At 41.7% G+C, this 27413-nt stretch overlaps 1 protein-coding gene across 1 annotated transcript; it reads right to left on the bottom strand.

Moving 5' to 3' along the window:
- Window positions 1–2393: 2393 nt before the first annotated feature.
- Window positions 2394–26555, bottom strand: SMAD1 (SMAD family member 1). The gene is made up of 6 exons (XM_010195041.1): window positions 26156–26555; window positions 13082–13339; window positions 11039–11155; window positions 6965–7186; window positions 5077–5333; window positions 2394–2721 (listed from the first exon to the last, which is right to left on the bottom strand). The coding sequence occupies exons 1-6, from the start codon at window positions 26553–26555 to the stop codon at window positions 2578–2580; spliced, it is 1398 nt and encodes a 465-aa protein (XP_010193343.1). The 3' UTR covers window positions 2394–2577.
- Between the last annotated feature and the right edge of the window lie 858 nt (window positions 26556–27413).

Consider the following 27413-nt stretch of genomic DNA (forward strand, 5'->3'; position numbering starts at 1 on the left):
ACCCTGCAGAATGCTACCACTGAAAGTTTCTGAGATACTGCAGAGCTAATATTTTCTGATTTTAATCCCCGTTTAGAAAAAAAAGACAAGAATTCAGCCCAAAACATACAAGGCACTAACACTAAAAAACAGGCACAACAAAAAACTGTCTTCTCTTACTCCAAAGCTATTTCAAATTTTACCAAATCTTGCACAAGGATCACCTGAATATGAAAACATCCAAACAGAAACACTGCTAAGACTTCCATGACTGATGGTTATAGCACTGATTAAAAAAAAGTTACTACCTCAGTGCTGTACTCAAACAAAAGAAGGAAACTGGTTGGGAACACCTTGGAGTTAATGTAGCAGTAGCTGAAAATGGAAAAAAACAGAGACAGTGACTGCACAGCATTCTCTCTCTTTTGGTTGTCTTTAAATTTTACTTATTTTTAAGACTTAGGTTTGTGCTATGACTGCTTCTTTATGAAAAATGTATGTTAAACTGCTTTAAAAATCTGTTATTGGAACTTATAAATACAAAAAAAGTCGCTAACCACGTTCTCCTAAACCTGGGGCTTGAACATTAAGGACTTTTTTCTTTCTCCACTTAGCAGGCAGAGAAGGGTTAGTTTTAAAAAAAGTATACTGAACCAAGCAATTGAATTAACTTTTTTAAAAAAAAAAAAAAAAAAAAGAGAAGAGAAAAGAAAAAGATGGGATTGACTCATTCTCCACAAAGAGCTGTTACTCATTATAGTGACATACACATGCACACATCCGGCTGAACAGACATTCATCTCTGTTGCTCAGCTTTCCCTGATGCTCCTGTTAGCCCTTTCTTTCAAGTGAGATGTCTAAACTTTCCATGAAAGGAGACAAGACTCACCTCTCTATTTCACAGCAGACAGATGAGGCCAGACCGCATCTGAGGTCCCATTGCACCATGAATGTTTCTCACCAAATTTCTCAGAACTCAGTGCAGTGTGCAACGATGCTTACAGAGGGATTACCTCCAGACAGCCCTACAGCCTGCTAGACTTACTGAAAAGGCAGAGCAGCTCTTTGCTCATACAGATATTGTATGTTTAAATCTCACAGAAATTTTACTAAGTGGCTAGGATACTTTAGTGTTACTGCATCCACTCTAACTTTGCCTAGTTAAGAAACCTCTCTCTACTCATTTATCTTCTATACTGAGTTTAGTAGGGTTACTAACCTGTACTCATCATGAATGTCTAAGCTATATCTTCATTTCCAGTTGTACCTCCTCCAAGACCACATCTTTATGTGGTTTGTTAAGAGTCTACTAAGAAGTGGACAAGACAACATTTTAATCAAATGTAAGCAGTAACAACAGGTTTTATTCAAAACTTCCAGTAAAGAGGACCCACTAGTTTTGGAATAAAGGTACTTAAAGTACTACAGCTTACGTGAATATAAAAGATCAAAGAGAAGAAAATAAACCAAACAGTAAAAAAAAAAAAAATTCAAAATATATATATATTTAAAGTTTGAAATAGACCCACATGGGGATTTTGAAGTCCTCCAAACAACTAACAATTACTGGGTTTGGCAAAACAAGATTCTCTTACAAAATTAAAAGCCTGTTTCTGTTACATAAACTGTATAAAACTGCTCAATAGTTAAAGAGCACTCTGTACAATTTTGTCTTGAAATACATCGAGCTGCAGCCTTCAAACTGCAGGAATGAATCATTTTGTCCTCTTCACAACTAAAAGAATTAATGAGCTGCACAATTGGTTTTTGGGGGAAAGGAAGAGGCAAAAATAGTCAGAATTAACAAGATGAAGCCACTATAAAAATGAAATGCACAGCAAAACTCAGACCTCAGTTTAAACTAACAAGCTATGTTTACAATATATTCTACATTTCAGTTGTCATCTTCCCTTCCCACTCCCACCTCCCCCCATTCAAATATTCCTAACTCCTTTGCAGTCTAAATCTAGTTAATTTCTAAACTTTCAAATACACCGTACATACATTTAGTGAAAAACATACCTAACATTCTTACAGGAGTATGGTCAGGACACAATTTCAAAGACTATTACACAGTTATTGAGATTAAACCATATGACTTTTTTTTCTTTTAAAGAGAACAGCAACCATCAACTTAGACAAATGGTTTTAAAATGTACTGCAGAGAGCCTGCAAAAAAGCAGACTTCACCAACATCATCTTTTAGCCACAGAGAACACAGGGGAAAACAACGAGCACTGAACGTAAGGTAGAATCTCAGAGTGCCAGCTACAGGAAGATTGTTCGGGAACTCGGTCTGACAGAGTCTGGCTTTGGCTCCGTTGTCCCCGTTGCACTAAGCCCTGCAAATCAACTTTGCAATACATTACAATGTAAATGAAAATTCTTGATACCAACAGTTTGTCAAAGGGGTTTTGTTTTTTCTTTTTTTCTGAATCCAACAGTTGGTCACAGAAGTCAAGTATTTTCATGGCTCTTATTCAGCTGTTGCGAGTTCAAGGGGAAAACAAAAATTTTAAAGAGTGTGTGTCTGACTCATATGTCCTTCAAGTACATGCAAGGCTCAATTGTTTCCAAAAAGAAAGAGCTTGGGACCTTTTAAGACACTGAAGAAATAGGATTATGAGGAGAGCCCATCTGAGTAAGTACTTTATCCAGCCACTGAAGGGGACCATGAAGATGTATCTCTATCCAGCATGGAGTGCTCGTTACATCTTGGCGATGATATTCAGCTCCCCAACCCTAGGAATAGAATCATACGTGGGGAAAGGGAAAAAAATAATCACCTTATTTTATAATACCAAATGCGTGAGAAGCATACTTCAACTATCATCCTTCTTACCAAAATAATCTAGCTTTCAACAGTGCTTATCAGCTGGGTGGCATAATACCCCTATACCCAACTATTACCACAGTTCAACACACAAGTCTGAAGTAAAAAAAAAAAATTAAAAAAAATGGAGGAAGTGTCATTTGAGGTCTTTTTGAATGGAAGTCTTTAAATTCTTAAAGACATAACTTGTGGCAGTGCAAAATTTCCCCATACCTCACTGCCAGCTGCATGATGTCCCAATAAAGCCTCTGAAGTGGGGATAATCAAGTCTTCATTGCCAAGACCAAATATGGAACAAATTGGGGGGAAATGCTGCCAAACAGATCAACAAATTAAAAAATAAGGTCATAGACTGACATTTCGGAAGTGAGGGTGAGGCATCTGTCTGACAAGAACCAAAGCACCATTTGCAGGAAGGAGACAATAAACCAAGCAGTGTCAGAAACATTCCTTTTTGGAGAAAGAGGGTATGGTCATTCCCCAGCAGGTTATTTCTCAAGTTAAGACAAGACAGGGTTTGTTTCAGCTTATACTCAATTAAGTTACAGTAATTACCAAAAATATAAGCATGCATTCAAACAGCATTCAAAATCATTTTGTATGTGAACCGTTTTTGGGGCAGGTCTGGAGACAAGACTAAGATACCTGCAGGTACAGTTTGCTCTGCTCTACATTAACCCCTAATTGAAGGGATTACCCAGTTCCCAACACAGAATCACAGAATATTAGGAGTTGGAAGGGACCTCAAAAGATCATCCAGTCCAACCCCCCTGCCAGAGCAGGATCACCCAGACAAGGTCACACAGGAACACGTCCAGGCGGGTTTTGAAAGTCTCTAGGGAAGGAGACTCCACAACCGCTCTGGGCAGCCTGGTGCCAGTGCTGTCACCCTCACAGTGAAAAAGCTTTTCCTTATTATACCTCCTATGCTCCAGCTTGCACCCACTGCCCCTTGTCCTATCACTGGCTATCACTGAGAAGAGCCTGGCTTCTTCTTCCTGATACTCGCTCTTTACAAATTTATAAACATGAATGAGGTCACCCCTCAGTCTCCTCTTTTCCAAGCTAAAGAGACCCACCTCCCTCAGCCGCTCCTCATAAGGGAGATGCTCCACTCCCTCAATCATCTTTGTGGCTCTGCGCTGGACTCTTTCAAAGCAATTCCCTGTCCTTCTTGAACTGAGGGGCCCAGAACTGGACACAGTATTCCTGTGGACACACGCAGGCGGCAGCTGCTCTAAACACTATGCAGTGCAACATCCAATATGCAGGAGATCCTGTGCAACTGTTCTGGCAACACTGACATAGAACTCTATAGGATACAGAGCTATAAACAACATACTCCATTTTAGGAACCCCTGTCCTAACACACATGGAAGTTTCTATCCTCCTATCAAGGAGAGCACTTCAGCATATCACCATCTCCATGTGACTACTTTCATATATGCAACCAGCTCTTTTACGTCAGCACTTATGTTGACACTCATGGCCACATCGCAAATCTTGACCTTGCATGCACCCCTATAATAGAAAGGTATGCATATTATTCCAAATGATTACTGCAGCTCCTAATTTGAGAGCTGTTGGTCAAGACAGATTTAGAGGTTTATGCTATCTAAACCCCCACAACCACTATGACTTATACTGCAGTCCCAGCTCACCTCTCCAAAAATGCCACCTAGGAACAGAAGCATCTTACAGAACAGGAGATGGTATGGACCATAATAATGGACAAAAAAAAGGGCAAAAGCTGATGCTACATAATGAATTGGTAGCTTTTTCACTTTTAGGCCAGGTAATTCATAATTCAATTCTTTTCAAAACTTGCTGTATCTTGCCATATCTCCCAAAATTAAAGACAAGCCCCATAATTCCACAGTAATTATGCAAATAATTATAAATACATATGCACAATCTATATATACATTAAATATAAGAATTCAACTGAAACACTACATTCACAAGAGGCAATTCAATGAAATTAGAATAAAGAGACACGACAGAAATGGTTCACAAGTGCCTAGAGACTTATGTGAAGAAAGACTTTCTGCAAGTCACCTCAGGCTTTCAAAGTATGTGTATCAGATGAATTTTTGTCCACAAAAGACAACTTCATTTCATTAGGATCTGTCTTATAGTTAACAAACAAAAATCCAACAGCTATTAATAGGTCAATGGAGGGAGGCAATGGACCAATCAAAATCACCAGATGAAGAAAAAAATAATTTTGCTTACAAAATAATCTCAAGCAAATTTTCACATACCTTTACAAAACTCATACGGAGAGTGCACATCTTAGTAAGCTCATACACTGTCTCAAAGCCATGGTTCACTGACTGAGCCAAAAGCTGAGCAAACTCTTGATTATTGAAAATCTTCAAACTGCACCCACTGGGGATTTTGCAGACTGTTGTGGGATGGAACCCATGATGGTAGTTGCAGTTCCGACTTTGCACAAAAATACTGCTGTCGCTAAGACATTCAGCATACACTTCCCCACCAACATAATAGAGATGAACACCTGGAAGGAGAAGGTTGACACTGGGGTTAGGCAAATTCACACTGTGTATCTATTTTTCATGCTCTGTCTCCACAGAGATATTTTTCTGCTTCAAGAGATGAACATTAGTTAGTTAGCAGACCACCATCTGTCTGTCTTCAAACTTGATTTTTACTTTTATGTTTCATCAGTAGGCGATTCGAAAAGAGGGTGTGTACGTATGTATATATAAGGAAAATCAGTAATTCCTGCATTTTAAGATGATGTAAAGTCAACAACAATAAACTAGCAAGCATTGCAGTAGTTTTGATGCAGTACATTGGAAGGCTTGACCACCTGAACCTTTTTCTCATTATATTTATGTAAAACAATAATGGGAATGCAAGAGAACAGAAACCTATTGCCTGATTTGTAGATACCAAAGCAGCCCCAAGCTGGTTTCTCTTTAGAAAAGCCTCGACTGTGCTCTGTCACATAAGATTTTGTCGCTGACTATGCATGTACCTGTGTGGGTACACAAATACCCTCACCTGGTCTGCAAAACCATTTATTGCTATGCCTTCAAGTTTGGGATTGATGACTCCTTCCTCAAGGAAGTTATATACATCTACTTATTCAACAGCATCCTTCTCTTTTCCACTCTGCTTTGGTACATATACAGTTAAGTGTTTCAGTAGAACTCTGCTTGCAGCTGAGTTACTTTTAACAGGAAAATGAATGAGGTGTTAAATAAATATCCTGATACGTGGTAAGATGGATGGGGAGGAAAAGAAGGAAGAAGTACTAGGACTTGAGTGGCACAGCACAGGTGTGGTGTACGATTAAGAGCTGCACAAGTCCTCATGCAGAGAAAAGCTTTCCAGACTGAAGACTTAAACTTGAAGACCTGACAGTTCTCTTCAGTTTCAATTCTTTCCTCCTCTGTGGAGGAGGAAGATACTTCGTTAATTGGCACTTACAACATACACCCCAATACTTGGCCATGCTGAACCCTCAACTGCTTCAGAAAATTTAGAGTTTACTAATGTTTCTCACAGGAATACACCATTGCAGGGGGCAATGTCAGTGTTGCCCATCATCTGCATTATAGCAAGTTCTCAGAAAAGAGGACTGTATTAAGTCAGACACAACCCAGAAGCTTTTCTCTTTTGCAGAACGCTATCACAGCCATAGAAGAGAAGAACAAATTTCCACTAAAAGAATCACCAGCCTGTGAAAAATGCAGTTGGAAAAACAGTTTTAGCAGGTTGTCTCTCTAAATACATGTTAGGATAGGTAATCTATGTTGGAACCAAGGCTGGCTAAAAACGAGGTGTCAAGAACTATACTTTGGATTTCCATATACACTAATAATCAAGATAAACCAAGACATTTCATTAGACAAACTGCCTCAAGCTCTCATTCTAATTAAGATTATGATAGACTTCGGGCAATTAAAAATTGATTAAGGGTAAAAGCTTCCTGTAATTATACATCAGGTAAGAACAAATATCTGTTTGTAAGACTTGGCCAGAAAATTATATACTTACCAATACAAGCACTTATCCCATGTATTTGGGAAGACTGGCCTGCTCTTGAGGCAAGCGGCTCAAGTTGTCACATTCTAGGGGAAACCCCCACCTAAAAAACAGATGTCAAGATTCTAAACTCACCTTTGCCAATATGCCGCCGAGTGTTCTCAATGGTGGAGTTCCGGTTAACATTGGAGAGCAGCCCCAGGCAAAATCTGTTTTTGTTGTTTGAAGGATCAGTGAAGCCATCCACCAGGATGCTGGTGGAGGAAGCATGGAAGGCTTCCCCGACGCGATTATTCAGCTCATAGTAGACAATGGAGCACCAGTGCTTTGGTTCTTCGTAAGCCACTGCCTGGACATCTGTAAAGCAACAATGGAAACATGACGATCTGATGGTGCTGGAATAGAGGCTTGAGATGTAAAGATTCATAAACCTGCAGTTTTTGGTTGAGGATCACTGAAAGATGAGCCAGATAATCAACTGGAGTTAAATGAGGGTTCTTCTATCTTCAGTTATTTTTTAATTTTTCATAGCCACAGACATACAATAGACTAATTTCACCTCAACTTTACTTGCATAAGACTCACAAGAAGCAAAGGTTGGCATTAGATATCCACTGAAAAATGCAGGGAGCTCTCAGGCACATACCAAGCAGTACCCCAGTATCCCTGCTGCATTTTCTATAACACACTATGGTGCAGGCCCAAACAGCAGAGAAATGCTGCAATTATACAGCTCAGCTTTCTCTCCAATTTAGTAAGTGAACTTCTACTTCAGTTCATTTTACTCAGCTACCAAACTACAAGTCACCTCTGTGCTTACTGCCAAGTTGTACAGTGACAAGGAGAAACAACATCACACAATTGCACAAGAGACCACTTGTAACTTTGGGTACCAAGAAGCGTAGCAAGGCAGCTTAAACATACACACAGCCCATTAATCTTTCAGCATTCAGGGCATCCACAAATCTTTCTCCTGGGCTTATTGGGGGAAGGATAGGAGACTTCAAAAACTAAGAGAGACTGATACTTGTCTGCAGAACAGGCATGAGGTGCATATCCAATATGAATATATACTGCTTGGGATCAGAGGCTGAACAAGGACATAATTCACAGGATCCTAACCGGACTGAAGAGCAGACGAAATGGAGGAAGATATTCTGTATTGAGGGACTTTTATTCATTAAGTGCTATCAAATGCAAAATCTGCAACTGTTCATCACCAACAGAATTACATGTTAAGTAATAGCAAGGGTTTCTCAGAACATGGTTTTCCAGACTCTGGTAACAAGAAGCTCCTCCTCAGCAGCTCCTAACTGAAGCTAGGAATTGTGCAGAATGCTGATGGGAAATTCCTGGTTCATGACTTCTGCCCATCAAGCTCTAGAAACACAATGAAATCTTGAGGTAACACTTCTGACTCTGCATGGGGAGCAATTTGTCCAGATGATACCAAAGGTCTTCACCAAAAAGGGTTTTCCAGTGGGTGTCCAACAACAGCATAGGCTTCTTCAGATGTCTCCACCAAGTGTCCATTCTTTCGAATGCCAAACACAGCTACAAATTATTAAACTGCCTCCAAATAAAAGGAGGCTAGCAAAGCAATGTGGTTGCTTTATGTGGTTTCTTTTAAATGAAGGAGTCTATTTCACTGCTGAGCCTGGCACAGTTGGACTTGCTGCTAAGATACCAACTTTGCAGATTAAAGCTCCAACTACATTCCAAAGTGCTAAAATGAAAATCAGACTGGTATTACAGGAAAACTCGTTTCTCTGGCCAGAGGTTTCCTTCTCCCAGTCTCTCGTCTTTACCAAAATCAGCCAACTAAGACCAGTGTTCGTGTTTTCTTTAGTTCACAGATCATACCGCTGTAAGCTTTCCGACATGTACAAATACAAAAAACAGGAAGTCCCCCCCCCCAGCCCAGCAGTACACAGCAGATACAAAAGGTGGCAAATAACTGAAAGCAGGATAACGCATCCTACAGCACCGTGCAAAAAGCCTGAGCATAATGTCTATTGCTGACCAATAACTTGCTGAAACACTGATGAAAGGGAACCGGTATTTCCTGATACCCTAGCATGTTCTACCCTTTCAAGTCACTGTAAAAAAAAAAACACAAAACAAAAATAACAAAAATCAGTCATTGATTATTAGCAAGAGGTTACTACACATTTAATTCCCATGAAGATGCCAGCAGTTATCAAAGCTGCAGCTTTGCCCCAGTTCTCAAAGTCAGGAAGAAGTCTTGCCAGCTGGCCATTCTTACAGAATGAATCATATCTCTCTCACACAGATTTCACACTAACTTCCTTACATTTGCTTTAAGTCATGCAGAGCAGGTGCGTTCAGTCTCTCTATTCCCAGCATGGGCCAACAGTGGAAATTACCCAAGTTCATTGACAGGATGCAGCTTGTTAAATCAAATCTCTTAAGACTAACAAATCACCATGAAGAACACACTTCTAAAAAGTTTGCAACAAAAACGCTGCAGTAAGTTCACAGTAAGATCTCTTCTTTTACAACCTGCAGCATTTTTTAAAGTAGTGCAAGTACAGCATACACATACAAATAATAAATACAGGAAGGCACACAGAAGTAAGTATCTTTTGTTTTAAATGAAGGGACAGATATGAAAATCCATTGTACTAAACCACTGGGAGGGAAAAATCCTAACAGACAATTTTTATTTTGAAAAGGCTGAATGTTAAAAAGCAAGATGAAAAACATAAACCATTTTCTCTTTATCAGCTCTCATGTAATAGAAGAATTCTACAGTACTTAGTGAGAAGGGACAAGCATGCACACAAAGGTCTGCAATTAGGCCTAAACATTGATAGATGCACTTTGGGCCCGCAAGGACAATGCACACACAGAGAGTATATTGGATCAGTGAAAAGTGGAAATGCTTCAGATGGGAGTTTATTCCATGCAAAACTCATTCCACACAGAGTGTAAATAGGTTAGCACGAAAGCTATCCAAATTGTTCTAAGAGGGCAAATATACTTCCTGAAGCCAGACATTAAGCTTAGCAACAAAACAAGTACAAAACCCAAACAATAGTTAACTTGTTCATATGCTTGTGATCTTGATAATCATTCTGGCACAGCATCCAGCTTGCTGCTCACTCTTGGCATGGGCCACAACTGTGTAAGCTTATGTGTTCTCTAAAGGGGCTATTTCTCACAATGTGATGAATGCACCAAATCCTTTACTCAGCAGTCACGGCTGGCTGCAAAGGCTTTAAGAAGCAATGTGTAAAAAGATGCCTGTATCATAGTATATAAAGCAATAAGTTTCTTTTAATACAAATTTTAAAGTTTGTAGCAATGCCACACCTCAGGCAGACAGCTCTGAATTCTGAACTATCACTGCATGACTCAAAGACTGAACAAACATGGGGACAGAGGGTGGAACAACACAAAATTAAAAAAATTTAAAAAAACCCAACCACGCAAAAAAACAAACCCAAACACCCTTATCACCAGAAGTATAAACTAATAAAACCAGAGTGTACTCTTTAAGGACTAATGTTTAGAATTCAGGACAAAAACATAGTAAGTTTTATTATGATATTTTTATGACATGTACTGTCTCAAAGGCAAAAATACAGATATTCCAGCTATCGGTGTAAAATGTTTCTGGGCATTTACATAACTGACAATATTAGCATCCATCCTCTGATTAAGTCTTTCTTTGGAGAGCTATACTTGACCATTCTCTACTGTCATTCACAATTCAGTAGGCTTCACAAACTGCACTGTTTTAATAGATCAGTGTAAACACAAGAGATTCTTCTCCTTGCACACATGTAATTTCAGCATTGCACACAGAAATGTGCAGCATCATAGGAATCCTCTCCATTGGGTGGTGAGCAAAAGTTCCAGATACAAAATATAAAATTACTTTGTTTGCGAGTTGGTTGGAAGTAAGAAATTAATAAGCCCCATATATTTTACATTTTTAAACAGTCATGTGATAGCTTCTTGTCCTAAATAAATATTTACATTTATATTTTTGATCTCCAAATTTACTCTTTCATCTCCCACAACAACAGAAAACATCACATGGCTGTTCTTTTTTCTTTTCTACAGCCAAAAATAGCCATAAACAACACACATTCAACGTTAAAACTCAAATATTAAAAGCAAGTTCTGAAAGTTCTTTACTCTCAAGAAGTGAAGCAGGAGACAAGAAGGAAGTGTTTTTACCTCCTCTGTGGATGTCAGGGGGAATTGCAGGTGTCATCATGTTGGTATCCATTGGCTGGGAGGTATCGTGTGGCAGCTGATCTTCCGGAGGCAGGTACGCAGGAGGAGGAGTATCAGCTAAATATAGAGAAAAGGCAGAGACAGATGCATGAGTCCATTCCTCTCTTTAAAGTATACACACATACCCACATAAACAGTTTAAGCCTGGAAATGCTTCCAGCCTGACTCCACTACATATTTCCACCCACCAGAAATCTGAGAAAGCAAGCAATCATGGACCTCGAATCAGGAGAGCAAAGAATTACTGTGCATATTAAGCACAACTGCAATAAAAACAAATCACTTGCCCCCATCATCAAGCCACAACGCTGGCATTGCCTTTCAGCCCTATTTGAAGCATCCTAGCCAGGTACTCGTGTTGCTCTCCAGCTGCCTATTTCGCTTCTGGGAAAGCTTCCCAAATGGCTTCTTAGAAGCTGCAGGAAGTTGCCAATGTCACCATTTCCCAACACACCAGAGGACACTCTCCCGCAGATCAGTCACACAGAGGTACATGCAAAAGAGAGAAACCTTTGCCTGGTCCCTGCAAGCTTTTGCTGCAAAAGCTGAGATTAGATTACCACTGTACTATCTCTGGTGCACATGGCTGCTCCTCATCCCACTTTTACTTCCATTACTGAGGGCATGGATGGCAAACTAACACAGTAAATAATCACAAGTGCCTTCAAAAACCTGAAAACCAAATTAGCATCAACAAAAGGAAGAACCAAACCACTGCTTTGTAACTTTTGGGGTTTTGTGGGATGTTTTTCGGCTTTTTTTTTTCTTTTTAAGAACACAAGTTAATGAAATCTATTAGCTGCTTTATGTTTAGGAGATACACTGTTGAGAGCTTTACACCTGATGCTGGCAGGTACATTGCTAATTCCCTTACTTGGTTACTCTCAGTTGGATGAGAGAGCAGCAAAGGCAGAGATGACAACAGAACTGCACTAACAGCTTAACAGTCTGCACTGGAGTACAAGTCTCATGTTTTACTAAGCCGTGAATGTTTGTGTGAGTGCAAACATGATGTTAGTGATGTACAGACAGGGAAACGAGATTGTAAGGTCACAGGCAATGAATTAGCCAGTATCTAGAAAGTTTTCAAGATCTCTGGATAACTGCCTTGCTCCTTTTTTTAATATTTTCCAAAAGTCGGCCTCTTTCCCCATTAGCGCTAGGCAGACAGCTGTCCAGAGCTAAGCAGCAAGGACATCAGTATCCTGACCTCTACTCTAATTGAATTTCTTCACTGCAGCTGCTGACTTGCCTTTACAGGCACGCAGGCAGAACAGACCCCTCAAAGATCAAGTGAACTTCCACAAGCCAGTGTTCAGGAAGACCTGGTTCAAGAAGCTTTGATCTCTGCTGGAAGAGCCCCAACCACACCAATCATATTTTTAAAAATGTAACAGAAACGGAAGGAAAGGCAGCTGGCTTTGCAGCAACTTTTCACTTCTTTGACTCTAGGAAGTAAAACAGACTGAAGATTTCTTTTCAGGGCCTTAAGGAACAGTTTTTCAGTTGAAGTATATTTGTTTCTTGAAATCACATCATTACATGAAGAAATTTTATCAAGTGGCAGTAGCATGATCCCCTTGAGAAACATCCTTCTTCTGCAGAACTAAAGCCTTGTGCTGAATTTATGATGATCTCTTTCCTAAGCAAGGATGACCTGCAGCATTGCACTTCTTGTGCATGAAACACTATGCTCTGCGGGTTAAACTGTCGAACTGGCTCCCAAAATATTTTGAATCTCTCCCCTGCCCCAGAAGAGTTTTACTGTAATGTTTTAACTGTGTTTGAAAGAGGCAAAATATTAAACCCCTTGATGTTATTACTAGACAAAGCGATTCTATAGTCTTTATCACCTTACATCTCTCAGTTCGCTATCGAACACAAGTGCTGGCTGATAATTTGGTATTATTAAGCAAAAAAAAATCATAACGGTGATGTACCACCACCTTCTCCTTTCTCAAGAGGAACAGAAGTTGACCATACCTGGCATCTGGAAAGGACTTCCTGGGTCTGAGCTGGCTGGAGAATGCGGGTATGTACTACTGCTGCTTCCAGGCGAGTTTGGATAGCTGTTGCTGGGTGAGTGAGGGAACGGGTGACTATTAGGTTGCTGAAAAGAGTCCGGGAAAGTAGCGTTGTGCGGCATGTGGGGCTCATTTTGCCCCAGGTTGCGGAATTGGGCCAGGAGGCTGTGCTGAGGGTTGTACTCGCTGTGCCTGGGAACCAACACCGGAGGAAGGACTGGAAAGGGAGAAAGAGGGAAAAGCCACAGCGTTAGACACTCAGTTCTGAGGGACTAGGCTATACAGGGAAAAAACCTTATTATTCCTCCCCTATGGCAAATTCACATCTGTCTTAGAAACAAGGTAGCCAAAACTAGGAGCACATGTCTGTTCATGAACTGTTTTCCTTATATCCGACTACTGGATAGCTTGAATTCGCAGCAATGGTGTTAGCTACCTGGTCTGCCAGATGAGAGCTTGTTTCCATAGAGGGCCAGGGAAGAAGAGTCAAGAACAAACCAGAATTCTGCATTTCAGTTTTACTTACACAGAGAATGCTGGGAAGTAGGTGCATTACAGTGCTGACATGCAGTTCATTTTGCTGCGCTTGTGACTCTTCTGATCACATAACAGCCTGTAACCCAAAGCCTTGCTAATAAGGACAGATTTTTTCTGAAGACGGTACTAATACTACATAGGCCCTGAATGCAGCCTAGTCCCAACAGCTGTAATTTCATTTTTAACCTGGGCTATGTTCTTACAAGTTAGTATTAAAACACTTATTAACTCTTCAAGACAGTTTACAAAATGTGAAATTTAAACAAAATTATGTAGTTCAAAAAAAACCTCAACTGAGCAGCAACTGAGGTCCAACTATATGCTACTATGGGATCAGAGAAACACACATCAGAAACTACTATTCTCACCACACTCCCAAGGCCTCCTCACTAGCAAGAAACAAAGGTCTCTTTTTAACTGAGAATATGACCAGATACCAGATACACAAAGAAAAAATAATTAGCTCTTTTTTCAGGGCCTCGGCTTCAATCTCTGAACACCTCATGGCAAAGTCCAAGCTACTCAAAGGATTAAAAGCTTGTCTTCTTATAAATTGAGATTTTTGATGATGAGGGGGGAAGAGGAGAGACAAGGGCAGGGAGAGGGAGATCCATGCACAAAGAAGTGGAAGAGAGATAAAAAATGCTATTCCCCTCCACATCTGCCTGCCTCCAGCACCTCAATTTCCCAGCTCCATGGCCAAGCAGGACTGGAGGAACCCTCCCCTGTCTTGGAGACAGCTGCTTCACCAAAAGGCTGAATTACAAACCAACTGCAAGAAAACCCCATCTTCCTGCCAAGACAAACAGTTTCTTCCAAGATGCTGGGCACCTTTACTCTTCCAGCACTTTGCTTATAAATAAGCATTCTGACACGTAAGTGAGCGACCTGGCATCCAAAAGCACCGGGAGACTGCTCAGTGCACAGACCAGGCCTGAGGTCCACATTTAAAAGAGATACAAAAGGATGTCACACTCAAAGCTCGCTCTCTATTCCTAAAGCAAGCCACAGATTAACTTAATAAACAAAAAGAAACCCCAAACCCAAACCAACCAACCAAAAAAAAAACCCCAGCAAAAACAAAAAAAAAAACAACACCAAAAGGCAAAGCAGGCTTCCATTGCTCTTTTTTCTGTTGTTGTTGGTGTATGCATAAGATGGAAATTAAGGCACCAGATTTTCTGCCCACTAGTGGCATTAATGAAGTCTGATGAAAAGTTTGATCCCAGAAATCTTCCTTGAACACACACACACACACACACTAAAAAACCCCCTAACTACTGAAAGTAAGGCTGCCCCCTAAAGAGTCAGAAGCAGCTTTTAAAGATTTAATCTGATGTCTCACTTTCTTAGAACAGTTTCCCTGACATTCCAACAGATCTCAACTATTTCAGGCAGATGTCACCCCTAAGTAGATTTGTTTGGATGTGAAAATTTTATCAACTCCACTTCACAAGGAATATACAAATTTTCTAGTTTTTTGAAACAAAAACACATCCTTCTGCCAGTCTACAGAAGTTCCCCATTACGAAACACCCCAGGAGAAACTGCAATCTTCCTTGGCTGTGCAGACTGTCCCTCGCCTCTAATGCAACAATTCTCACACATCACTGGAAAAAGCCATTAGGAAAAATAGCTACTCAGCCTTCAGGTGGACATCACAAATCCTCTCACTCACAACACAGCAAATGTCAAACCAAATCCCTCTGAATATTAGGATCCCTCAGAACCAAGCTTGTTCTGCTAAACCAAGCAGTTCTTTTGCAGTGAGATCAAGCAATACTTAACTGCCATAGTCAACATTTGCTAGGCTAATAAATTACAAGTGAAAAAAGTAACAATGAGATCATGTGTTAAAAAGTATTTTCCTTTTCCTGTCTTTATGATTCTTCCTTACTTTTCCGAGCACTAAAAACACAGCTTTCCTATCTCTTCCTTTTCTATGGATGAAGGTCAAACCATTAACTTTTCTGAAGTTAATTTGTGCAGAAAGTACATCACTTACTTTTCCCATCCCCTACCTCACATTAAACAACGACACACATGACATCACAGGAAGCCACACAATTTATAGCATTTTAAAATAGCAGGAGAACAGGATAATTTCTGTACATTTTGTGTAATTAAAGTAGTGCCAGATTTTTCCAAAGGTATATAAGCATGTTTTCTCCTGTTAGGCAGGACCACTGGTAAAGTTTAGAAGGACTCAACTTAAAAACACCTCTCCTTTTTCCAGCTCTTCCTCACTCAAAACTATACTTTTTTTCCAACTACTGCTTCAGCTTCAAATAATTAAATACCAATTTCTTCAAAATACACATGGAAAAAGGGAAGGGGGGAGAATAAAACTGGTATTGATAATTTTCTAATTCACATTCTCCCTGTATATGTGCAACCTTAAATGAGGAAAAGCCCTGAAAGGCTGCATCAGGTGAACATAGACGACGGTGCCCCAATTAGTCCAACTCCAAGTCAGTCACTCACTGCCAGAACGTGATCTCTCTGCAGCTCACAGGCTTTTTTTCCAGGCCAGCTGCTCCCACCAGAGCCACAGAGGAGTTAATCTGAGCACTGTTCACTCAGGAATGAAGATGTAAGCGTGGACCGGACCCTCCTCCAGTACAGAAGGATGCCAGGAGTTCAAAACGTGAAGTGGGATGCATACCCGTCTTGCTCCCCTCACCCCTGTGTAAGGCGCTGAGCCTCTGGTCAGGTTGCAGACCTCAACCATATCGAGTAACAAATTACTGAGGGTCAGTACAGCAGGGGAGGAGGCTGATCTCGGCTGCAGCTGCCAGCTCCAGCAAGAGGTATAATTGGAGGGGAGGAAGCATGAGAGAGTTATTCTGCGCTAAGCCAGCACACCTGTTGCTATAAAATAATGAAGCAGAGCACATCTTTGCTGTGCGGATCTCTGCAGGACACTGCTCTACCAGTCTGCAGTCAGAATTTCCACCTTCCTCTTTACCTTCTTCAGTAGAAAGGAACACATACAAAAGAATAAGATTTTAAAAGATTATCATTGTTTCTCTTCAGTATGGATGCATGTATTTACAGAAAATGTACTATTAAATACACCCTTGTCTTAAAAATCTACTGCAACAGATTGGCAAATTCAACCTTATTAAAGTGGTAAAAACTAATTAATAGGGTAGAACCACAAGTCATCCTACAGCTTGATCTCTGTACTTTCTCAATCACCAGATTAAAAGGTTTTATGGGCTAAACCGTGGCTAAATTTTGCTCCAAGATTTTGTGTTGATGTGGATCTAAAGTTGAGAGCTACTACGGGACTACTAGCAGTAATGCTACTAGCAACGGATGAAGAGGAAGATAAATCACCTGGAAGCCAGGCTGGGTGTGTCTGTGGAACTGCAGCTAAGAGGAGATTCTGTATCTGTTGAGACAGTCTGGGAACTGGGGAGCTTGTTTTTACCATGCAAATCATACTGAGACTATGCCCGCACCAAACAAGTGAAGCTGTATTAAAGAAACTGCATCTACAGGGCAATTTCACTCACAGGGCTATTTCATCTAAGAGCCAAGAATGCCAAAAATATAGAAGATAGACCAAAGACAACCTGGCTGTTCAGATAAATGTTCCAACTAACCAAGCCAACAAAGAAATGCTGTTATGAAGATGTAATGGTGGCCTTTGAAGAAAGTTACTGATCTCTACTTTTTGTATGTCATCCTGTTCAGAAAACTAACAGGTGTGCTGTCCTAGGGTAAAGACTTTCTTGGTTTTCTTTTTTGTTCTATTTTCACATTCCAGAGATAATGATTTTAGCAAACACAGAGTCTCCAATTTATGATTATAACTTCATTTAAAAAAAATAGTTTCTCTATTAAAAAACCCTCCTATGTCAAGCCAAAAGGACCTGCTGTACTTTCGAAGTAGCATATTTTCTATCCAGATGTGTTTCAGTTATCTTACGCCAGCCTAGATGACAGCTAGCTTCCCTCAAGGGCTCATTCTTTTTCCCTGTGCGTGTTACACGAAGATTTCTGTAGGTAACTCTTTCTATGTCTGGAAATTGAGAGAGCAATTAATGAAATACAACGAGGGGCCACATACAAGAAAGCAGACTTCAATAATCTTTCCTTGCCAAAGTAGATTCCGCTTCTTTTGTGAGCTTTGTAGAATTAAAAAAAAAATAACCATTGCTGCTGCACTTTCAATCATTCTGCTCTTAAAAATCATGATGAATTGGTTGATGTATGTTCTATAGAAGGGTTTACGCAGGCTTGTATCACAACAGGGCCCTCAGCCCTAATGAAGACCTGAGGGCACTATCATTAGGCAGTGCAGTTTAATTTCCAAGCATCATATAGCTGTATTTTCATATGAATTTATGCAAAGCCTCTTATGTTTTTACTAGAAAACTAGAACTGTGGGTTGGGAAGGAGGGAAATCCTTACACACCAGTTCGTGCTATCTGGAAATGGGTATGAAAACATGGAGTGAGGGGAGGAACTTGCAGCTTATACTTTATGCTCTAGATAGAAAATCCCGCAAAGATGAAGATGTGAAAAAAAGGAAGGTGTGAAAAAAACCAAACACAATCAACCAACCAAACACAACAGAAGTGTTAAATTAACAAGTTTCAACCCTCCTAAAGACTCCTAGCTTGATTTCCTGCCTTTGAGGCCATGGCAACTGAAGTCGGCTGTGCCACCCGGGAGAGCAGCCCACTCCCACGGTGGGACCAGTGCAGGTCCTTGCATACGCTGAGGCAAACGTGCTGAGTTTTCCTTGCTGTCTGCAGCGTGGAAGAGTCACTGAAGCACGCTGGCTGAAACATCTTGCCAAGAGCCTGCTTGTAAACAATAAAACGCCAAGTGGGAAGAAAAGTTTTAATGTCCTTAGGTTTTCCCATGTTGCCAAAAACAAGATCTGGCGAAACGTAATATTCTTTGACCAGAGGACAAGTTCTCACATATAAATACACTTACATGTCTATGTGCAGGATAAGAGTTTACTCTTCGTTAAAAAAAAATAATTAATAGCGTTGTGGCAAAAGCAATTCTCTGAGGACCTAGCTACTTTAAGTTGTTCCAACACCACCTGGCTTAAGTAAGGCTGAGCTACAGCCTGTGGTCACACAGCTTTGCCTTACTGTTTTCTTAAAAGCAGAAATACCAGCCTTTTAGACTTATGCTCCAAACCTGCTACTAGTAATTGCAAGTGAAAAGGCTCAATAACAGCTATTCAGCAGCCTGTTTTGGGTGACAAACATGCTAAACTTTGTATTCTAGGAGAAAGCTGAGAGCTGTCTTGTTTTCTGAACACTTCTTTTTATTTTGCAGTTTCAGCAGACTCCAGAACCTGATTTGGCATTTGACATAGTTACAACTGAAAACTATTTTTAAAAAAAGGCAAACCAGTTGTTGCTTTACTGACTTTACTTTTACATCAGACATCTGGTCTAAATGCACTTGGCAAGTAGTATTAGTACATTTCCTGCATTACAATATTCAGCTAACGTTAAATTTCATTTGCGGATGCTCTGATAAGCTAACATTTTGATTAAACCGACATTTGTCAAGGCCAATTTCAGAATTTAGTACTAATTGTATGCACATTAGCGAAGGAGTTCTGGTAAGCGGATTTGGGGGTGAAGTAGTCCTGACAAAGAAGGAAGTTACAGTGCGATAGTGTATATTAAATCAGACGTTTACACAGACCAGAGTTCAAATTACCCATACGAAAGCCAGTCACCATCCTACTGAGTAGGTTAAAACTTGGAAGTCTGGTCTTTTAAGTCAGAAGCAGCATCTGAATCTGGTTAATTTTAAAGAAAAACAAACAAACAAGCAAACATCCTTCTTGACAACTTCTGTCCCTTTATTTCAGCTCATTTTTCTGACACATGGTGAGGTTAGACACAGAAAACCCTGCTGTTAGACCGTTCTCTCCTTTCTCTGTCCCCTTTTCAATTCCTCTCCCCCAGGTCAGTTCTGGTGGGGAATTTCAGAACTGAATTTTGCAAAACTGAGATGAAGAAAGTTTTACACTACTTGCCAAGCAAACCGAGTTGCTTGCTATCTTGGGGAACCATCCTCTAATTGTGCCCACCTGTTGTAGCATGCTATTTTTAAAGTTACGCCTAACAGCAGCATTCCACAGCAATACAGCAAAACCTGTCAGTGATGGCTCCCTCACTCCCAGCCTGTAAAGGTGCAGAAAGTCCGCTACAGAAATAAAATGGCAAGAAGGATTTTTCTAACTTCCACACGTTAACTCTGAAGGGACGTGCTGGTTTCCCCCTCCCTTACGTCCCCCAAAGCAGCTCCCCTTTCACCATCGCTCCCCCTCCCTCCATGGCCGGTGTTACCCTCCTCCAGGCCGGGTCCTGTGGGAGTTGTGCCGGCAGCTGCTTCGCTGGGCTCCCTCCAGCCTGGCCCATCAAAGCTTTCCCATCTGGCCGGAAACTAGCGCCAAGGCTCTCTCACTGACCCCAGTTCTCCCAGGTGCTGGGAGGCGGGAGCGACCAAGCAAGCCCCAGGACCCCAAAAAGCCCAGCCAGGCAAGCTCGCAGTCCCAAAGCGACTCACTGCTTACTCCCATCTTTTCCTCTCCTGGCTCCAAATTTGGTCTGTACAGACTCACAGCAGCCACCGATTTGAGAGTCCCAGGACCTGTACTGAATCCCGCCGCTTGCTGAGAGAGCAAGCTCTGCATTAATGATCCCACAAGTGACCTGACACAACAGGCTGTGCCTGGGGGAGTACACTGCGACAGTTTTTTAAAGATCCCCTTCTCAATTTACCCTGTCTAGAAACAGTTGGGGAATATTCATTTTATAGGCAGTGATCCTAGGCCAGTTGGGCACAGGGGGATGAGGTAAGGATGACTAACATACGCATTCCATTTGTCTGTAAAGTACCTAGAAAGAGAGCACACAAGCATGACCATACAAATATATGCAACCAAACACCTGTGTGATTTTTAAATGGCATTAAAATGCTCCTTTTAAAATGCCTTATTTTTCTTTTCACTGAGGACACAGCTGCAGCACTGTACAGTGGAGCATTCAAGGATCATTCACTTGCAGGACCATGAGAGTCTAAATCTGCCTTATCCAGGATTTCCACCATTGCAAGTTTCTTTCTGTGCCTCTGGTGCCTGCAGTAGGTGTGCAGGCTTATAGAGATTCACTTTGATCTCCCTCTCTCTAAAACAAATACGAAAACAATCAGGTTAAAGTCACAGGCAAGGAGTTCATGCTGGGAGCAAAACCAGCACGACTCACCTACCGTTCTCCACAGAGCCTGAGGACCTGCTCTGTTCTTGTGGCAAAAAGCAGCTGTACATTTAGGTAAAACATTTCTTGCCAAAGACAAGCTTGCTGACGCAGCATCCACTTTGAATTCATGGTTATAATGGAAAGGAACATCACGATCTTTAGGTAGAATTGAAAATTCAACCACTCTGACAGTGTAATTGTCTGCATAATGAAAAAACAGCTGTTGCTTATGCAGCATTTTGGGTGGAACACGGGCACCATCAGCTTCATAAAGCCCCAGGATGTAGAGCTGACTGCAGCTGGCTTTCCAAAGAAGAGAAGCTTAAGAGAGGAAAATCATCCAGCCTTTTTCATCTACACTTTATTGGTAATTGCAAAAACCTGAACCAGTGTAGCTATTTTCTGCCTCCAAGTGGCTGCCCTAATGGGCTGATCCACACCACCAGAATGTTTCAGATGGCAGATCAGCTGCTTCTGGACTGATCACTTCTGGTACCCCCTGGCATCGCATGCTTCAAGCACAGCGGAGCATCAGTAAGCACCTCCAGAAATGAGTATCAAAAAGGTAACAACTGCATTTCCCAAGGCAGGTTTAAGTTTTCTCAGGTCAGTAAAAAGTAGGTTTCTCCCAAGCCTGACCTCTGAGGAGGGAGGCATCAGCAGATTCTGAACGCTGTGAGGAGACAGCATTCAGTTGGTGGGGTGCGGGGTGGGGGGGGGTGTATGTCTGTGTGTGTGTATTTACATAAACACTCTGCACCTTCAACTACTTCCACACATGAAGCATAAAAGAGAAGTTAATTCCTCTTTTGTCTGCTTTGTAACATACTATAAACACAAAGCCTCTTTAACCTAGCAGGCTGATGAGCAAAGATGCTTAGTGGAGGCAAACTAACACAATCCCACAGCAGAAGGACACGAGAACTGGTGTTCACTACTCATACTTTAAGAGAATGGAGTATTCAGTTTCCTTCCTTCCCATTAGCTAAGGCAAAGGGAACACCACATTAAAGGTGTGATTCATTATTTTGTAATAGCAGTGTCAATTGAAGCACCTCTTCATCCCCACTCCCTATCCCATTCCTTTTCTTTTGCTGTAAGAGTAAATGGGATCCAGGCTTAAAAATATTTCCCCCTCTATATTCTGGATGACATCTTTCACCTGATTCTGCTGACATAACTGAGGACAGAGGCAAGTGACAGAGGTTGTATCTCTACAGAAGCCAAAGGAATAAAAGAAGGGAAGGAGGTATCTCAGGAGGGACTTCCAAATGTCATTTCACCCATTCACCATTGCAGCATTTTCAGACAGAGCTGAGGAACACCATGTTTGCATTTTCCTTAGTGCCTCTACATATGGTCTACACCTAATTATTTCTCAGATCTTGATCCTACTTTAGGATAGTCCCAAACCAGGTATAAGCCTGGTTTCCAGATATCTCTAAACCAAAAAATAAAACTGAGGAGAAAAAGCAGATTCAGCCAAGTGAGCACACCAGTTCAGCTGGGCGTGCCAGTTTTTAAAAGGCATCAAATTCAAACCCTGCTCCCCTTAATTAAAAGCTTTGCTTTGCCTTGCCAAGGGAGAAGTTTGACAGACATTAACTACCCTGCACCAGAAATAACTCTGCACACAACAGATGCATGAAACAGCAGCAGTGAGCTACTGTAACATATCTCCCGGAGATATTTCTTCCTGGCAGTCAAATACAAGGTCGTATTCCCGTCCCCAGCAACAAAACAGCCTCTCCTTTCTTCTCTTCTTTACAGCCACCTCCACTCCTTCCCATATGTCGTCCACAGGGCTGTGTTGGTACAGATGTTCCTGCAGCCACACAGCGAGCCCCAGCGTGGCTCAGATCAGCCTGGAAAACAACACAGCAGGGGAGGGAGAAAGCAGCTGTGATCTGGTTCAGACAGCTGTGCTGGCACAAGGCAGCAAGCGGGAGCTGCTTACGCACCCCACCGCAGATCCCATCTCCATCGCCCGAAGAGCAGCTTGCCGACACGGGGCGGACCGAGTGTCACACCACCACAGGACGGCCACCCTTCCTCACCTCCACCCCGTGCCCCTGCACTGCCTTGCCCCCATCCACCTCTGCAGCAAGCGAGCCAAGGGCACCGAGCCTACCATGCCAAAAAGTAGTTTTCTGTCTGTTTAGTTTTCTTGACTGACTTGCCACAGGATCAGATGGGCACCAAGAAGCCTCTAGGTCAGGTTTGGCAGGAATATGGGACCACCATGTCACACCCACATGCCTGCCAGATGCCCTATTCACCTCCTTGCGCAGGGGCAACGGCATGGCCTGCGGTCAGGGACACCTGGGAGGCTCCCTGTTTGAGAGTGCTGATAGTTTTCCACCTCCTCTCTGCAGTTTACAACTGGTTCCTATCTAGCCTGGCTAACAAAAAATCTCATTTGGATTCAGGTGTAGCTTTGTAGCTGGCAGACACACCACAGTGTGTCAGTTCTCATGTTTTCCAAGCTCATCTTCTCAAGCTGAGCAGCAAGGATGGAGTAAGGTATCAAGGCAGAAAATCCATGCATCCCTATGGCACTGTGAAGACTGAGGTGCCATAACACTTATTTCCGTACATAGAGGACTAACTGATATTATGCATTTGAAGATTTACCACTAATCTGTTCTTCAAAACTTACACAACACCAAAATAAATCACACAACAACCAGCAGAAGAATGAATGCATAGATGCCATCCCACGCACACACTGTGCTTCAGCTCTCCAGTAACTGGATCTGCACAATGCAGTTAAATACAGATCACGTTGTCAAGCAGAGCCAGAATTTCACGATGTACCTTGCACACAAAACGCACATCGTACACAATCTGAGCTTCCAATTTTGTTTTGTCAAGAGAAAGTATGTTTCTAACCCTCCTGGCTGTGATGATAGCCTTGGAAACACAAATCTTGGTATCTGCTCAGGTCCATGGGCTGTTGGAAACAGCCATTAATCTCAAAGTGTAAGCACTTACGCAGCAATAATGGTGTTTTAATGTCCTGGCAAAAATGGAAAAAAACCAGTTAGCAGAATTTGGGAGTGACTGTCAGGAAATGGAGATAAAGATGATGCTTGAAGGACAAGCGAGAGCAAGGAAGGGACAGGAAAAAAGTCATAAGTTATGAAGCACCACTCTCCAAGCCAAACGGGAGTTCAGCTACCACCTGTTTCCAAAAGCCATGTTTTCCTGCTCATCTCCATGCCATATCCCTCAAAACAGCAGCAGACTTGTGGCTAACTAAATATAAACCCCTCCTTTACATAACCCTTCGGAGACCTCAGTAAAACCACAGTGGGCCTCAACCCCACGCTCACCCTTTGGCAAGCTGCTAGAAGTTCAAGGCGTAACTTCAGCGTGCAGATAACATTGTAACTCCAGACCCTGATTTAACAGAGCACCCCAGGAGAAGGCAATGCTAGTGGCTGATCAGCTGCCACCTCCTAAATCCTTTAGGGGTCTGAACGGAACTTGTGAAAGACCAAACACTTCTGTCATCTCTATCAAACTGACAACAACCCTAAAAAGCCTACCAGAAAACTGCCCAGTTGCCCATCAGGCAATTGACCATGACTATCTATAGCCTTCCCCGAAGAAAGGCACTCACTGGACAAAAGGGAGGCATTTTATTTCTACCATCTCCAACTTGAACAAGTTACTGTTTTGGTTTTTTTTTTCAGCAGAAATTCTGAAAATATATTTATTCCATTCAAAAACAATGAAAGAACAATCCAGAATTCAAGGCTTACAGGTAAGTAACTTTTTGCTCAGTTTCCCAAATATGAAATTCATAAGATGACTTAACACCAAACCCCAGCTTTCCAACCACTGAAACTACTTAGCAGCATTTAGCTACAATGTACCACTTAGTGACTAATTTTCAGAAATTTTAATTTTCAGTATTTTGGAATACTGAATGCAAGCAACTAGCAAGACATATGCAGGCAGCTAGCAGTACAAGGATACAACTTTTAACTACCCCACTTCTGCTTAACATGGAATTGGTAAGAGTTTTAACACTTTTTTTTAAATTCACATTTAAGAACTGTTTTTCCAGTGCAGAGTTCCTTTGTCTGAGCTTACACTGCATAATACATGCATTATGTTTATTATCTCTGCCATTCACATGATTTCCAAGTTAACACTAACACACCAAAGGGAAATATTTAACATCGAGATATGCACTACGTGTTGCAGATCCAAGACAAATGGTATTTCCATTCACAGGAAAACAGTCTTGCAACAATCTTATTTCCACTGTAGTTCTTAAACTGTCCATGCCACTCTCCAGAGACAACTTCACAGTCTATGAAAAGCCTCACACACAGATGTACTTCCCAAATTTAAACCAAGGAAGTCCACCCACACCTGCAGTGCATTTCTGCAGATGTCCCTGTAAAACCTCTCAAGTAGCTGCACACTAGTGTAGATACATTCAAGTACATTTCTTTGTCTTAGTCTCTGGAAGTATCCCTTGATAATAAACCTGTGTAAGTAAAACCAAGCACAGATTTATTAAAAAGAGGTTTGGTCCTTGAAGAGGAGACAGAGAGAATGGGCTGCACCTTAAATAACAAGTGGGGAAGTGGGGAAGCAAATAACACTGAGTGAACAGCCGACAGTAAAGCTTCACATACAACAAAACACTGCTACCAAAGTTTTAAATTGAGGAGATTACCTTCTGCTGACTAAAATCAGAACTTTTCAAAAGGCCAAAACTGTGGGAGATCCTACAGACATTACTATCTTCCGGGGGACAAAGAAACTAAAGTGATAGAAGTGAAATAATAATTTGGAAGTAATAATAACAAAAATAATACCACCATCACCACAGTAAGTCAGAATGGTTTTCATGCAGACTGCAGTAATCCCTTATGTTCGCTTGCAATTTTTCATACAGATTCACTGGTCTGCACAATTCAGTAAAAAACAAATTAATTGAGGGATAGTAGCCACCAACAAAACCAGGTAACATCAGGCCCAGCCACTTGAGGCATGTACTAAGATCATGCCTCTGGAGAGTGATAAAATGTTTACACAAGTGAAGCATTCGCCATATGAAAGGGAGAATTGCTAATTAATGCTTACATCCAGATAAATTGTAAAGGAAGCATCTGACGTGTGCAAACAGCCATTTTTGCTTATTTAAGCTGATGAATCACATGATAAATTGCCATACTTTGCATTGTTCAGATAAGGTGTAAAGGTAGAAACAAGGAAGAACCTACCAGGACTCTCTACCCGCTTGTAGTGGTAGGGATTGATGCAAACCTCCTTCTGCTTTGAACCAAAGGGAAACTCGCAGCATTCCAGTGGTTTCAGTTCGTGATGGCTCTGCAGGTCTGGCCAGCGCCACACTCTACAGTAAATGACATGCGGTAGCCCTTTCCGGTGTGAGACCTGGAGCCGGCCGTCCAAGGAGCGAGGAATTGTGACACAGTTGCTGGGCTGACCAGGACAGCTTAATGCTTTTTCCAGCTCCTCCATAGCACCCTTTTTCTTCTTTAGTTTTTTCACTAACGCATCAACAGCTTTCTCAGCCCATTTTTCCTCTTCGTCCCCCTGCTTCCAGCCCAGCAGTCTCTTTACTGCTGGGCTGGTGAAAGAGAATAAACTTGTCACGTTCATGGTGACCCCGCTGTGGCAATACCACAGAATCAGAGTCCTGTTCTTCCACCACCACCACCAAGGTACAGCAGACTGTGTCAGGAGTCAAAAGCAGCCTCTCTCAAGTAGTTCTGGTCCTTTCTCCTTTTCAGTCCTCCAGTCCCAGGAATGCAGCTCTGACATCCCCCTTTGACGGATGCGGCCTTCTCGCTATTCTAAACCCATCTGGCTGAGAACCTGCAGGAGAGTATCAGAGGGAGAGGATTTTACCATTTAAATTAACATACAGCAGGTAAAAACATACCCCCCTCCCTCCCATCCTCCAAACAACAACAACAAAACCAACAACAAAACCAACAACAAAGTGATCACAGTCTCCAGAAGTGGACTTGAGGCCCATCTAATGAAAACTTTTAAGCACCAGGGCCTGCTGCTGAATCCTGTATATCCCTCCCCCTAAGATAGCCCTCAATGAGGTGATCATCCTGGAAGATAAAGACACAGAATAAACAAAACCTGAAGAGGCTGGGGAAAGGGGGAGTAGCAGGAGGAAAGGGCAGGACATGGAGGTAGGTAGTGGGACAACTCCCCACCAGCTCAGTTCTCCCATCCATTTTGCTGCGTGGCCTCTGATTTTTGTGCCATGCAGCAAGAACAGCAGCCGCATTTCCAGCTTCGAACAATACTTCTGGTTGGTGCCCAAGCATGGCTTCAGTTAGTACCATGAGAAGCTTGACAGAAAAAGCCAAAACATAAAAAAACATGCCTGTATTCCCACACATACTCCACAATAGGGCAGGAGTCCTATATTAGAAATATAGTTAGTATTAAATCTAGCCTAAAACAGTCCCTCAGTACTGGGGCCAGTATTATTCAATA

The sequence above is a fragment of the Mesitornis unicolor genome, unplaced genomic scaffold (assembly GCF_000695765.1).
Source record: "Mesitornis unicolor isolate BGI_N332 unplaced genomic scaffold, ASM69576v1 scaffold47791, whole genome shotgun sequence".
Classification (NCBI taxonomy): Eukaryota; Metazoa; Chordata; class Aves; order Mesitornithiformes; family Mesitornithidae; genus Mesitornis; species Mesitornis unicolor.

What these genes read in the sequence shown, in the direction of transcription:
- SMAD1 (XM_010195041.1), bottom strand. Translation starts at nt 26,555, where the DNA reads ATGAACGTGACAAGTTTATTCTCTTTCACCAGCCCAGCAGTAAAGAGA. An exon ending in AAGTCCTTTCCAGATGCCAG is followed by an intron (nt 11,156 to 13,081) that starts GTATGGTCAACT and finishes CTCTATATTTAG; the next exon opens with CTGATACTCCTCCTCCTGCG. An exon ending in TCGGCGGCATATTGGCAAAG is followed by an intron (nt 5,334 to 6,964) that starts GTGAGTTTAGAA and finishes TTCTCCTTCCAG; the next exon opens with GTGTTCATCTCTATTATGTT.